Source organism: Diorhabda carinulata, chromosome 7 (assembly GCF_026250575.1).
Source record: "Diorhabda carinulata isolate Delta chromosome 7, icDioCari1.1, whole genome shotgun sequence".
Classification (NCBI taxonomy): Eukaryota; Metazoa; Arthropoda; class Insecta; order Coleoptera; family Chrysomelidae; genus Diorhabda; species Diorhabda carinulata.
Window position 1 is genome coordinate 9,627,677 of NC_079466.1, and position 15,194 is coordinate 9,642,870.

A 15,194-nucleotide genomic window follows, 5' to 3' on the forward strand; every position below is an offset into this window, starting at 1 on the left:
AACATATAGATGTAATACGTATAAATGTAATCATATATGATTTAGAAGGATCACGATAAAGTTATTTGCTCTAACTAACGAACTTGAACTACTCGTTCTCATAAAAAGCTGAAATCCGGAATGGTTAAAGAATTCAAATATTTCAAAATCTCTTATTAGTCTAGCACAGTCCAGGGCTTATTGTTGGAATGCATTTAATAATTCAAAAATGCTTGAGACAGATTCAAATCAAAATTTTTTTTAGCGTCAAACGTCAAATGCAAATTTAGGTTATGTTTGAATTTTAAGCTGACCCAGGCATCTTTTTAATAAGTCTTAAAAAATAAAAGGCTTGTGACACAACTGCTAGTTTTCGTGCTACATTAAGTTCAAGCTCATCCGAAGAGGAAAATATTATTGTCTGAAAACGATATATATATATTTCCTAAAAATTTCCTAAAAGTAAAAACAAGGGTTTTCCAGTCATAATATAAAACACAGACCTAGAATATTGAATTATTGTAAGTAGTCCTTATTATTGTAAAGATATACTTCCAAAACTCTAGTTTAAATAAAAGACAATATTCCAATTATTAACATATTTATTTTCACTTAGGTGGAAAACAAAATGAGATAGCAAACCAACTGAAAACTAACAAATATAATTTTAGACAGTATCGACCTTTAACTATAGGAATAACAAACAGCAAGAGACCGGACAATGGAAAGGATACAAAAATGGTATCAAGCCTGTGGAACAAACATAACCAAACAAAAAAAATGTACAAGACCCTAAGGCCCATTTCGCACCAAGCCAGTTAGTCCATTCGCATCCACTCAAGGGCACAAACGCTTTTGATTTAGAAATATTAACTTACCATTAAAACAAAGAGAATGTGTAAATCTGGTTTCAGTCTAAGAACTTAAAAGAACAGAGAGAAAGATAATAAGAACTATAACAGGTCCACACATAACAAAGGAGAGCAAAAAAACGAAGAAATAGAGAAAGAGCTCATGAAGAAAAATATAAAAAGGTCTAAGTAATGAAAAGTTGAAGAAAAGTGATATAGTAATGTATATTAAATAATATTTTATATAAATAAAACAATCAATTTAGAATTTACATCATCTTGTAATTTTTTTGTGCTCGTCTAACTCTCTTGCTCCGTTTCTTTCCATAATTTTAGTTTCCTTCTCCAGTAATATATTTTTTTAGATTTATTTTTTACTTCTATCAGCAGATTAGTTATTGATCAAAGTTGTTGGTTAACAGCATTCTTTAGTTTACGAGGTATATTTACGTCACTGCAATCAAAAATTCATTGAATCGTCAATTACTACTGTATTCACTAAAGTACTAACATTACCTGACCAAGACCTTTTTATGATTGTAGCTTTTGCTTACTTTTTCTGCTCGACACTACAGAAGATAACACAACGGATCACATGCAAAACATCAAATAAATCAAATAGTCTTTGCATCTTTCTAGTTTTTGTATTTATCTTGGAGCTGCAGAATACTTCCCCCTACAGACACTTTCGCGTTGAATCCATTGTCAACAGTTTTCCAGGCTTCTTTCTAAAAGTTAATAAATTTAAATTGGATATATGTCCCACTTGTATCAATGTACTGGGTGTCCCTATAAGAATGGCTCTCGGCCGTATCTCGGGAACGTTTATAGTACAGCTTCGGGAAAAAAAAATATAACAAAAGTGACCTCAAGAAAAACCTGGAAATTATTTACAGAGTTGTAGAGGGCGTAATTAAATACCAAAAATTATAAAATGAATAATTTACAAATTTTGCCTAATTAAGATGCATTTAAACTATGATTATCGTATTCTTCAAGAAATTAAGCGTATATTTGATTTTACAAGTTTTAGTCTCTCTTCAAATATGAGGTGGGGGGAAGCGGGAACTTTATTATGAAAAACGCCTGTAAGTCCAGTTCTACTTAACTATCTATGCAAACTTAGTCTTTTTGTAGAGAGCTCCTTTCTATCAATGTAAGAGTTATAATTTCGAAACAACCTAATGAATAAAGATACGCTAGAGGACGCTATTAATTAATTAAGGAATATAAAAGTAGACCAAACTAGTAACAGAATAGCGAAAACCGCATGTCGATATCTTTTCGGTATTAAGAGATATCTTAAGAAATATGTAAATTTCAAGCATTTTCCTTTAAACATAAATTACTCCGATTTGACTGAAAGGATTTTAACATTTTTTTACTCCTCACAATTGTCTTTCCTTGTTCTATTAATAATAGTTCCAATTATTATGTCAATATTACTTATGTTGTCACCGGGAAGCATATAAGCACAACGTACATGATTTTGGCAAACGGCCGGTATCTACGCTTTCTGATTGGTTGCGGACAGGTAGCAGTACGTTCTACCATCGTAAAGTCAGAGTAATGTACGTTTTCCAAGTGAGTTTAAAATAGATGTATAAACCAGATAACGGTACATATTATACGTTATGCCAGTAGATTAAAAGCACATAAGAATATATTTAAAGAAGTAGGACCTAAGAGACTAAGTATAATTTATTAGTTGCTAGTGTCCACTGCCATGCGATTTTGCTTTTGCTAGACTATTTAGGTTCGATTGGCTAAGAATTTCGGGGACTTTACTCTTGCGCCTCGTCGGGCTGGGGGTGGTTTTTTGCAATTAAGGGTTAAGCAACAAAAACTCTACATAAGTATTTTGAAAGCCCATTATTAATGCGTTAGAAATCGACTATTGAGGTTCGATTGTGCTGATAAATTTGGGAGCCTTTCCTCTTGCACCTCGTCGGGTTGGGGGAGGTTTTTTGCCATGAAGGGTTGAGCAACAAAAACTCTACATTATTATTTTAAAAGCTCATTATTAATGCGCTAGAAATTGACTATTCAAGTTCGATTGTGCTGATAATTTCGGGGACTTTACTCTTGCACTTCGTTGGGCTGGGGGTGATTTTTTGCCATAAAGGGTTGAGCAACAAAAATTCTACATAAGTATTTTGAAAGCCCATTATTAATGCGTTAGAAATCGGAATATTAAGGTTCGATTGTGCTGATAATTTCGGGGACTTTACTCTTGCGCCTCGTCGGGCAGGGGGGGGGGTTTGCAATAAAGGGTTGAGAAACAAAAACTCTACATAAGTATTTTGAAAGCCCATTATTAATGCGTTAGAAATCGACTATTAAGGTTCGATTGTGCTGATAATTTCGGGGACTTTACTCTTGCACTTCGTTGGGCTAGGGGTGGTTTTTTGCCATAAAGGGTTGAGCAACAAAAACTTTACATAAGTATTTTGAAAGCCCATTATTAATGCGTGAGAAATCGACTATTAAGGTTCGATTGTGCTGATAATTTCGGGGACTTTACTCTTGCGCCTCGTTGGGCTGGGGGTGATTTAAGACCAATCGTGATCCGAAATTGGTTTTTTATGACATATTCTGAAAGCATATAATAAACAATTTTTTGTTATATGGCTGTGCTAGCTTTTTTGGATAGGGCGAGAATATTACAGCATTTCTGGTGGTGACCTTCTGGAGTCGAGCTAAACTTCTTTGTATAGAAACTTAACTAGTGCCGAATCTTGTGTGGCAATCCTGCATAACTTTCAACAGTTCTTCAAATGATGATGACTCAGAGTTATTGTATGGCGTTTGAGTTATGGATATAGAGTAATTTTCATTTTTATTACTATTTTCATTATGTAGTTCTGCGTGAGTTTGTCGTTCACTTGAATAATTTTTCGACACCGAAGTAGATGCCTGCATTTGTTGCGAACTAACAAGAGGTCTGTAATATTCTCGCCCTTTATCTTTTGCACCCAGTACCAAACATACGTCTATAAAGTCGACACAACCAAATGAGGACAATCGATTTTAATTAACACAACGATTTAGTGCTTTTTCTGTGCTAATTAATTGCGCAATTTTTAATTTTTGTACTTTTACCATTTCGCTGAAAATCTAGCACAGCCATACATGAAAAATTGTTTGTTTTGATTTTTTCTTGGCATATCGATTTAGTGCTAATTATGTACTTTCAGAATATGTCATGAAAAACCAATTTCCGATCACGATTGATCAAAAATCACCCCCAGCTCAACGAGGCGCAAGAGTAAAGTCCCCGAAATTATCAGCACAATCGAACCTTAATATTCCGATTTCTAACGCATTAATTATGGGCTTTCAAAATACTTATGTAGAGTTTTTGATGCTCAACCCTTAATTGCACAGAGTATGTAAAGCACGTTTTTTTAGAGAATCGATATGAATTTTTTTAAAAAGAAAATGCTATACAATCTTTTCAATATTTGTACACGTCATTACTGACATCTTTTACTATACAAATAGGCAATTTTGAAGTCAATCTCACAATGATTTGCCATTAATTTATACGAAGTGGAGCATCAGAAAAAATGAGGGGTGGTATGGCTAGAGGCTGTTATATATATAGTGATCCAAAACAAAAAAAAAAACCAATTGATTACACAGGCACTCAAAAAAAATGGTCTGTAACGGCACCTTTACTATCATATTCCTATGTATTTTGACGCGCTGAACACGAATCCGGGGTCAGATTACCTCCATCACCCACTAGTTTTGAGTAAATGACCATAAATGACCAAACTACGGTATGAAGGATAAAAATGTGTTCTCTCTAAGTTTTCCCACGTTCAAAATACGAATTGGAAGTTTATGTCCCTTTATCACCGATCAGTTTGAGTAAATTAGAGTAAATTTACACCGTATTTCGGCAAATTGTGGTCATTTACGGTAATTTATTCTTATCACCATTACTCGAACCAGTGAGTAATGTATATATCTGAACCTCAAATTCGTGCTTAAAACATAAGAAAACACGGGAACACATTTTACCCTTGACACCATATTTGCAGTAATTTACTTAAACTGATCGATGATGAAGGGACATAAACTTCCAATTCGTATTTTGAACGTGGGAAAACTTAGAGAGAACACATTTTTATCCTTCATACCGTAGTTTGGTCATTTATGGTCATTTACTCAAAACTAGTGGGTGATGGAGGTAATCTGATCCCGGATTCGTGTTCAGCGCGTCAAAATACATAGGAATATGATAGTAAAGGTGCCGTTACAGACCATTTTTTTTGAGTGCCTGTGTAATCAATTGGTTTTTTTTTTGTTTTGGATCACTATATATATAACAGCCTCTAGCCATACCACCCCTCATTTTTTCTGATGCTCCACTTCGTATAAATTAATGGCAAATCATTGTGAGATTGACTTCAAAATTGCCTATTTGTATAGTATAAGATGTCAGTAATGACGTGTACAAATATTGAAAAGATTGTATAGCATTTTCTTTTTAAAAAAATTCATATCGATTCTCTAAAAAAACGTGCTTTACATACTCTGTGCAATTAAGGGTTGAGCATCAAAAACTCTACATAAGTATTTTGAAAGCCCATTATTAATGCGTTAGAAATCGACTATTAAGGTTCGATTGTGCTGATAATTTCGGGGACTGTACTCTTGCACCTCGTTGAGCTGGGGGTGATTTTTGATCAATCGTGATCGGAAATTGGTTTTTCATGACATATTCTGAAAGTACATAATTAGCACTAAATCGATATGCCAAGAAAAAATCAAAACAAACAAAACAAAACAAAACAGGTCGTAAAACCTTGCTTTATGAGCAGGACACAGCAATATCTCAGTTTGGGTGAAGCGCCACTTTATGATAGATTTTCCCCGTCATCAAGAGTACACAGATCCTAAACAGATGTGGTTATTGTAGAATCGCTGTATCCTCTAGACTCAAATGAAGCCGTTCGTTTTTCCTTTCTTTATATAGAAAATATTCTTTAGTCTTTAAGAAGCTCTTGTAAACGGTCGTGCCTTCCTCGTACCAAAAAAGAATAAAACTTCGTGAACGCAAATATAAGAAACATTTCATATTCTAACTTCCATTCAATAATCCAATGTTATGTCTAGACATTAAATTAATTCATTGTTTTTACTCTTGACTAAATAAAAACGATTTCAGGAACTATTAGTTTCTGAATAACAAAATAGTGTTTTTGTTATTCAAGGTTCAAAATCGTTAATAATAAATAGCAAAACGGCGCGCCATAACTATTTGATTTAAAAATCCCGCGTGTATACGCCGGTATGTATAGATATAAGTTTCCAGTTAAGACGGAAAGAGTTCTACCTTTTCAGTTGTTTATTGGCCTACTACGTCTTCGACTGCGATGCGTGTTTCTTGTATACTATAAGTATAGCACATGTCAACCATCCGCCCTATACATTCGGACAACGCACAAAAAATTGTGTATACTTTTGGATACTAGTATATGTTTTCTGAAATAGTATATTATAAGGATTAAAAGTGCATATTTTTTTACGAGCAATATTTGCAGTTGCGAGGCAGAGCGCAGCGCAGCGCAGCCGAGTGAATGCAAAATTTGAACACCTATTAATTATAACAGCGATAGCAAGTCGGTAGTCGGGATATCTGGTATTGTTGGTAAATATCGATTGTCAATCATATAATTTTTGTAGTAGTTTTTACGCTGCTTTCAAAATGAATCCCGAACACGATGAAAATATATAGTTGCCCAATTAGTTTGTTTTACTAAGTTTGTAAGAGACAATGTTTTTTTCTTCAAATTTCAATTAGAGACCTCAAATGCAATTACTTTTAGTCCTAGGATTAAAAGTAGCGTTTTTAATACTAGGATTAAAAGTGTTGCTAAGCAACGAGCACATTTTTGAACGGTAAGGGAATTGATGGCTTTTGCAACTGAAAATAGTACAAAAATGTCAACATTTTTTGATGGTTGCAGAAAAACATTATTTTTGAATTCACAGTAACCTTCGATGCTTTGTGCTGTCACAATCCGGTTGTATATTTTTAAATTTTCATCAGATATGGAAATTTATGTAAATTAAAAAAAACATATTTATTTTCCTCTTTTAAAAAGTTATTAAAACATGATCTTTATTTCATTTCCACTTTTTAGATGTCATAAGCACGTTCTTTTATTTTCGACGTTTTTTGCGAATTTATTCAAAAGTCGTTATTTTTCCAAAGCTATTTCATAACTAATTCCATTGGTCTGATTTTTATATGCGAAACTACGTATAACTTATGTGGAATCCAAAAGCACACATAAAATTTATACGTGACTTATACACTTTTAAAGGCTAACGAATTGAAAATTTATATTAAATCAATTAAATACACTCTTCACCATAACAAATATCAAATTGTCAAATTTTTAATACATAAACAGACACAAAAGTGTAGAAACCGTTTTATTTTCATGCCCAAGACATGCCCCTGAAATCTCTGTAATCAAGTGTAATAGCTTGGAGGTTCATATTATTACAGAAAAATCTATGAGTGTACAAAGTGAACTACCGGAAACATTTAGACATGTGCTTAAGTTTGCTTATTCTAAAGACCCAGAGACACATAACAGGTGATACTCGTATTTATCTGTTATGTTATCATCGTTACTAATGGAAAATTAATAATTTTATTCATCAATATCGAAACTAATGAGAAAGTAACTGATTACGATCGATTAACAATCACGATATACATAAATACCAATTTGTTACAAAGATAGATAAGAGAATGGCAAACAGAGCTTTAACAATTCACTTTTAGCAATCTCGACCACCGCACCGTTCATTGATCTTATTACGAGGGGCAATAATGTATATTGCAGTGAAAACTGAATGAATTAATAAGACTTTCACTTAGGTTGATATGCTAAAATACTACAATCAATTGCGATACAATTGTCCAAGTCACTCACACGATACCATGGACTTACTATTTTCTTGCGTGGTGCCGATTATAGGTGCTCCACCTGCTTCTTCCTCTAAACACGACTGTCTACCTCATTCAAATGCAGGACATCAGAATTTTACTAGTTAAGGTATATAGATTCCCCTAATTTATACACCAAATCTTTGAATTTACGCCGAAGTCAACTCATTTAAACGCAAGTTTTCAATCACCAAGCGTTGCTTGGCCCAACTCATTTTGTGATGTGACTCTCTAAGACTATGTGACGTATTGATCAATAATGTGTTATTTATAGTTATAGTTATTTATGAATGGGTCAGGGGATAATCCATCGTATCTATTTTCTATATACTGAGTTAAAATACTTTTGTGACGTTATGTTATCAAGAAAATTAATTCTCTCTACACAATTTTTAGAAAGACCCTTACGAAAACTACCTATCAGTGAGCCCCAACATTTTAGAATATTACTCATTTTTTTAACTTTATTGTCATCATTGGCGGCATTACCCAATATATACAATGCAAATATAGTTCTATTCGTATGGAGTTCTCATTAACTTATTTGTAATTCCAAAATATTTATACCGATGTCTTTTTCGTTAGATCTCAATTTAAACGTGAGTATCATATCCCCTCCTCGTCAATGCCAAACATAGGGATGTGATGGGATTGCTCGATAGGAAGAAGGAATGATCGGTAACTAATAATTAATTGTATTGTTGAATTTAAAAACGAGCGACAAACAAAAAATCAAGGAGCTTGGTGACCGTCAATACAATGTTGCTATGGTAAACTATGTTAAAAACTTAAAAAATTTAAAAATGCTTAAAATTCAATAAAATTTGGTTAATATATTCTTTAGTGTTACATAGCTCTATACAAATATTTTCAGATTCTTCTTCTAACCAATTCTCGAGTAGATGAACATTGAAGTTCATGTATATAAGCATAGCGTTTAAAATTAGTTTTTTTTATAGTTTTTAAAGAAAGTATCATTGTATATGCCCGTTTTAACGAGCAATCGAAAGTGTCATCAAGCTGAAGATCGTTTTTTAACATGAAGAATTGAGCAATTATTTATTAATGCATTCAAAATCGACAATTCAAGTTCGATTATGTTAATAATTTCGGGGACTTTAGTCTTGCACCTCGTCGGGCTAGAAGTGGTTTTTTGCCATGAAGGGTTGAGCAACAAAAACTCTACATCTAGTATTTAGGTTCGATTGTACTGAGAATTTCGAGGACTTTACTCTTGCACCACGTCGGGCTGGGGGTGAATTTTTGCAATAAAGGGTTGAGAGCAACAAAAACTCTGCATAAATATTTTGAAAGCAAATTATTAATTCGTTAGAAATCGACTATTTAGGTTCGATTATACTGAAAATTTCAAGGACTTTACTCTTACACCTCATCGGGCTGGGATTGGTTTTTTGACCAATCGTGATCCGAAATTGGTTTTTTATAGCATATACTGAAAGCACATAATTAGCAATAAATCGATGTGCCAGAAACAATTTTTCTTGTATGGCTGTGCTAGCTTTTTTGGAAGCTGACACAGCCATCGATTTCAGCGAAATGGTAAAAGCACAAAAATTAAAAATTACGCAATTAATTAGCACAGAAAAAGCACTAAATTGTTGTGTTAATTAAAATCGATTGTGCTCATTTGGCTGTGCTAACTTTATAGACATGCCAAGCATACGATTTGGTAACGAATTTCGGAATCATTTGCTTCTGGGCCGTAATAATATAAATAAACTCCTGCTTGATTTTACATACTGTAGCATTTGATAATTTTTTCACTTGGAACTTTGTATGTGAACTCATCTATTTTTTGTATGCTATCCTTTTTTAGATAGCTTACTTTCTTCAGTTGTGATTTTAAAAGATGGTTTCCTTCACTGTACCCTCTATTAGCAAAATTTCTTAGACGTCGAATGTAATATTGTTCCATAGTCGTACAAGTAAAGTCCACTAGGGCAACTACGTTGTAAGCTTTACATCGAGAAAGTACTATGTCTTTATATAGGCGTACATATACTTCCAAAAAGTTATTCGTTTGATGACCATGAGTATAGCCATCATGATAAGCTTAACACCAGTCTTCGCGTCGGGTCCAATAGTTATTAACATATTCTACCCAGTGAGTATATTTTTGTGATAGGTCGTTATTTGATGCATTATGAAAAGCATCGGAAGCATTTTCTGGAGATGAAGTTTAATATATTTCTAAATCAATAATACAACTTTTCCCTATTTTCTTTTGGTATGTTATGTTTTTTTCTCCAATTAGCCATCTCCAAACTGATTGCGCGATGTAAAAAGAACAACGTAATAAACGTGTTTGTGGAAAAACTGTATTGAGGGCTTGTCTCTCTGCTTCGCTATCATCTGTCATAAAACACCCAGGAAACCCTTTTCCCCTAAAAGTCGAATAGCCAACAGCTTCTATTACCATTTTAAAGCCTGCTATGTAGTCGCGTTTTGATTGACCCTTGTTTATAATTACTGCTAGTGGTACAGCACCTGCAGAGCATACTGTTAACATAAAAGTTATAGAATGATTTTCCGCGTCACAGGACTCCGTGCTCTCTACAAATACTATATCCCCAGCACAATATAAAATATGCGCTCTTCTCATGATTTGTGTAACTATCACAGCTGTAAAAGGGTCTTCTTCGACCTTTATAGTAACACCTTTTCCTGTATACTGTGGCTGCTTGTCTTGAATTTTCTAGAAATAATAAAATCATAGCTTTGTAGTTAAAAACAATTTAACAAAAAAAATTATCGAGAGTAATCAATTAGACAAAAAATATCAAAATTTGCAGTCAGTAAAACAGGTACCCCACTAATACGTAAAAATAGTTCAATATAGTAAAAAATATAACTATATCACTTACCTCTAGCATTCCTTTGCCAAAACGCGATCCTAAATTAACACTTCGCCATTTGTCGTACCAATATCGTACTGTACGATATTTTGGGTTTATGGAACCATTGGCCAGATCTTCTTCATCCACTTCTAATTCAAGTTTGTTTAGATGGTAATTAATAGATTCGGTTATACCCATGCCATTATTAAAGTACGTTTCAAACAATTATCTGGTTTCTGATGAAGCTGGCAATGCGGACAAAGCATCTTCAGTGTCTGTTTATTATTTATAGTAATTACTGCCGGCAGACGTTCCTAAAATATTCAAAATTGAGATTGACCATATTTTTTATCAACTCAAATATTAAAGCAACAAAATCAATTCGATAATAATCTCTTCTCTTACCTTAACATGGAGATGCTTTGCAATTATATTTTTTGTAGTTACTCTAACCACTATTGAAATGTTAGCCATACATTCGCAATTTTTTGATTTCTTGTTTGTGTTGGTTTTCTTTTTAAATGAGCTATGATGGCACACATATTTCTTTCTGTAAAAGATATTTATTATACAATGTTAGTCATAAATACATGGTGACGCAATATAGTGTGACACGGTAACATATCTATCTTTGTTATTATTTAAAGTACAAATCAGCTAAGAAAACGCCAGACGCGTCATAACTGACAAAGGCCGCAATAATTTCCTTCTCTCTTAGGCCCATCCCATTTATGTGACAGTGGCGTTTTTTTACGATTGTTCGGTATTTTTAATATAGAAATGCAAGTGCTAAATAGTCTGGCAACGCTGCACGTCTGCCGCATGGTCCAAATCAGAATTCGAAGGGAAGTTGTCGCGTATCCATGGATCTCTTACCATTGCGAGTCCCTCTTCGATGTTGCCAAGCCTTTACTTAGGTACGGTAATATAATGAATAATTTGAGCTTATGGTCAGATGCATAACCGACCGAACATCGGACATTCAGCATTTAGTATTGTTCGTTGATCAGTAGATAGTGTGATTTATTGTGTTCGGTGTTATTTTTAGTCTGTGCCATAGTTTTTTCTACAGATAGCGCTGTTTTTGAACATTAGGGGCAAAATCGTTTTAAATAATGTCCGCAAAAAAAGTTGGAAAGCAAGGTCTTGTTATACGCAGCCAAGGACGAGAAATTATAAGCAATATTATTAATTTCATGAAAAAAGAGGCAGATGAAGGAGTTACTATTCCTTTGAAAAATTACAGGTATGTAGCAAGATTTAATTCGAAAAGTAGGTTGAAGAAATGCGGAGTTTACACATTTTTATACATATTTACACATATTATAAAGTCATGTACCTACTTAGTTTAAGGTTTACCGTTGTTACTATTCAATTTAAAAGAGCAAACGTGCAATGCTAAATTATGATGAAATTACAGGTGTTTTGCAGAAAATTAATGACCGGCAAATCTTGACAGAAGCAATAAGTGTAAGCATCTTGAATCGGCTCCTTAAAAAAATTGGTTTCAGGTAATAATTTTGATTTTAAGTTGTCCATTATTACGATAATTAAAACCTTGATGTCTATCACAGAGATTTTTTTTTGTAGATGGCAGAAAATGCCAGACCGAAGAAAAATTTTGTTTGAATCACAAGACATTCGCCTGAAACGAATAAATTACCTAAAGAAGCTGATAGAATACCGTAACGAAGGCCGCGATGTATGTTATACTGATGAAACTTACATACACAGCAGCCAATAAATTTCCCTTCCCCATAAAGTACAAACTAGACAAACTGTTACAACTACATGGGCACCGTGTACTACGTTTACCTCCTTATCATCCAGAACTAAACCCGATCGAAAAAATCTGGGCATTAGTAAAAAATTGGGTAGCTGCGCACAATACAACATTTAAACTGTCCGATACGGAGGCACTCGCTAAGCAAAAATTTGAGGAGGTATCGAAACAAGAGTGGTATAATATTTGCCAACATGTTAAAAAATATGAGAATGACCTTATACAAAAAGAGCACATCTTAGACCACACTCTAGATCACTTAATATTTACAGTAAATACGGGTTCATCGGAAGAAAGTGAAGGCAAAAACAGCGAGGAGACTGATAGTTCATTAGAGGATGAACTAGGATGTTCGTCTCTAGTTTCTGATAGCGAATAATGTTTTTTTTAATTAACGACATAGATAAAATATTACACTCAACATGTGCAAAAACTGTGTTTATTATAAACATACCATGCACACCAAACCTCTATGCAATAAACAGTTGCTATGTTTAAATCTTTAAAATATATTTTTTTTTGTATTTTTTAATCTTATAAATGTTTTGTTGCAAACTGCATTAATTTTTATTTAAATAAGAACCACGCCACTGGTATCAGTCTGAAGCGACAGAGAGGGAATATTTTAAAGTGAGGCAGACGATAACTAGTTGATGACGCCTGTGGCATTTTCTAAGTTGATTCGTACTTTACAGGGATAGATACTATTAATAAGTGCTAAATATAAGGGTTGTAATATATGTGGTGGTTTATATTTTAAAATATAATATTCATAGTGCATGATGACGCAGCACTTTAACTTCAACACAGTTGTAGTATAGGTATATGATAAGTAATAAGGTAATGAAATATTAAATGATCTAGCTGTATACTTATGAACAAACAAATATTTTAAGTTGGGGGCGCTATCACTAACAATCCATTTCTTGTTATTTAATCTAGAATATTCTTGAATTCACATATCACATTCTTCTAGATTGTGTAAATTTGGGTAAATTGTTATAATATGGCTATTATTAGTCACTTCTTTCATTTTGTATTTAAAAGATTGGGGTAACTCCATATCATTTGAACACATTATTATGTAATACAGTATTAAAATCAAGTTCAACTTATCAACGTGTGCTTGCTTGCTTAAAACAACAAGAGAAGCAAAAACAAAGGCGCGGGGTTATGCAGCTGCTGAGATGGCAAAATGTACATCCATTTGAGGTAAGCAGAGCAATTCGTACTATTATTTGGTGAGAGGAAATTGAATGGCATTTCATATTCTCTCGATCATTTTATCTCTAGTAGTGAGTCTAATTGCACAAAAAAGGTCTTTAATCTGGCCCCAGAGATAGAAATCTAAGACGGTTAAGTCTGGTGACCTAGCTGGCCCAAAAATTAGGCCTCCACGACCTATCCACCTATCAGGGTAAGCATTATCTAAAAATTCTCTAACTTGTCTGGAGAAATGCGCCAGACACCCATTGTGCTGAAACAACATAGACCTACGAGTTACTAGCTATATCTTCTAAAAGAAGTGCTAATTCATCCTTTACAAAATTAAGGTAGCGTTCCCCATTAACAGCATTGTCAAAAATAAAAGGTCCAATTATCTGACCATCTACAATACCATACATTCACCGACCATAGCCCCTGATAGTGAACTTCTTCCATCCAGCATGGATTATTTTATGACCAATAGTGCATATTATGCCAGTTAACCGTACCATCACTACTAAATGTAGCTTCGTCTGAGCACAAAATACGTGGCAGTAATTGAGGGTCGTCATATACCATATATAGTAACCAGATGCAATAATCCAAGCTTCTCTCGTAATCACGATCAACCAATTGTTGATGCAGTACTATATGATATGGATGAAATCTAAAAGATATATGTCCTATTAAATATCTTTCCAGAATGATAAATAAATTATTATGTTAACATATAACCATGCCCACAAATAATATTATTTAAAGTCTAACCTTTTCATTGGAATAAAATTTGTTTGTTACTTTATTTTCAATAATATTCTTTTATTTCTTCACTTCCTCAATCAATATGAGTTATTCTTTTTTCCCAAAATTGTATTGTCAAGAATAAATCTTAATAAAAAAAATGATTACACTTAAAAATAATAATTGTGCATCAATCATGTGAAACGTTTAATACTTACGATTAAAAATAATTTAATAGAAGAATTAAATTCGCAAAAAACAATCACAAAATCAGTCTACCATAGATTGAGCTTAAATATATGTTAGTGACAAAATAAACACTCTTTAGCACCCTTCTACGTTTCATTTTGTTTCTTTCTAACGACATATATCGGAATAGTAGAGAATATTGTCCCTAGTACCTGTCAAAAACTTTTAAACTACGGCCAGACTTGCCAACCTTCTTTTAACGTCTTAAAGGAGCCTCTCTTAATAGACCCTTACAAATCGTTTATGTGACCACTTCACTTAAACGGTCAGATTAAAGGACATTTTAATTTAAAGGAGCCTTTAGTTAAAGTGCCAACTAGGTTGGGATTGAGAAACCAGCCGTAAACAGTGTGCAATCTCAGATCATCTTCGAAATAGGTGGTTTATGGTCCTCATTTGAAATATTTGAACCAGCCGTTTTTAATGATGCTTCAACATCAAATGATGCATTCCACTAAGCGTTTACAGCATCTGAAATATTCTCCTAGTCACTGCGATAGTTTTGATCGCGGCGAGGACATTAAAAGAGAGCCTATGGAGACCCCTTGGTC

At 33.6% G+C, this 15,194-nt stretch overlaps 1 protein-coding gene and 1 long non-coding RNA gene across 5 annotated transcripts; one reads left to right on the forward strand and one right to left on the reverse strand.

Moving 5' to 3' along the window:
* The first annotated feature begins 38 nt into the window (after nt 1–38).
* LOC130896671 (uncharacterized) lies at nt 39–1,100 on the forward strand. The gene is made up of 2 exons (XR_009059602.1): nt 39–500; nt 596–1,100. It is a non-coding gene; the product is annotated as an uncharacterized LOC130896671 (long non-coding RNA).
* Nucleotides 1,101–1,102: 2 nt separating this feature from the next.
* LOC130896669 (uncharacterized) lies at nt 1,103–14,822 on the reverse strand. Of its 4 annotated transcripts, none has more exons than XR_009059600.1 (7): nt 14,613–14,822; nt 14,163–14,320; nt 11,070–11,214; nt 10,692–10,978; nt 7,811–10,522; nt 1,347–1,558; nt 1,103–1,284 (listed from the first exon to the last, which is right to left on the reverse strand). XR_009059600.1 is itself a non-coding variant. In XM_057804919.1 (5 exons), the coding sequence occupies exons 3-5, from the start codon at nt 10,860–10,862 to the stop codon at nt 1,466–1,468; spliced, it is 543 nt and encodes a 180-aa protein (XP_057660902.1). In that variant the 5' UTR covers nt 10,863–10,978; nt 11,070–11,214; nt 14,613–14,822; the 3' UTR covers nt 1,200–1,465. The 4 variants fall into 4 exon arrangements, 1 of the variants encoding a protein (XP_057660902.1); XR_009059599.1 differs by having other exon boundaries at nt 1,157–1,284; nt 1,342–1,558; nt 10,244–10,522; nt 14,081–14,320; XR_009059601.1 differs by lacking the exon at nt 14,163–14,320.
* Between the last annotated feature and the right edge of the window lie 372 nt (nt 14,823–15,194).

Excerpts from the sequence above, each read along its gene's own strand:
- LOC130896669 (XM_057804919.1), bottom strand. The coding sequence starts at position 10,862 with ATGGGTATAACCGAATCTATTAATTACCATCTAAACAAACTTGAATTA. Across the intron at positions 10,523-10,691 it reads TTGGCAAAGGAATGCTAGAG|AAAATTCAAGACAAGCAGCC; the intron begins GTAAGTGATATA and ends TATTATTTCTAG. Across the intron at positions 1,559-10,243 it reads ACATAGCAGGCTTTAAAATG|AAAGAAGCCTGGAAAACTGT; the intron begins GTAATAGAAGCT and ends ATTAACTTTTAG.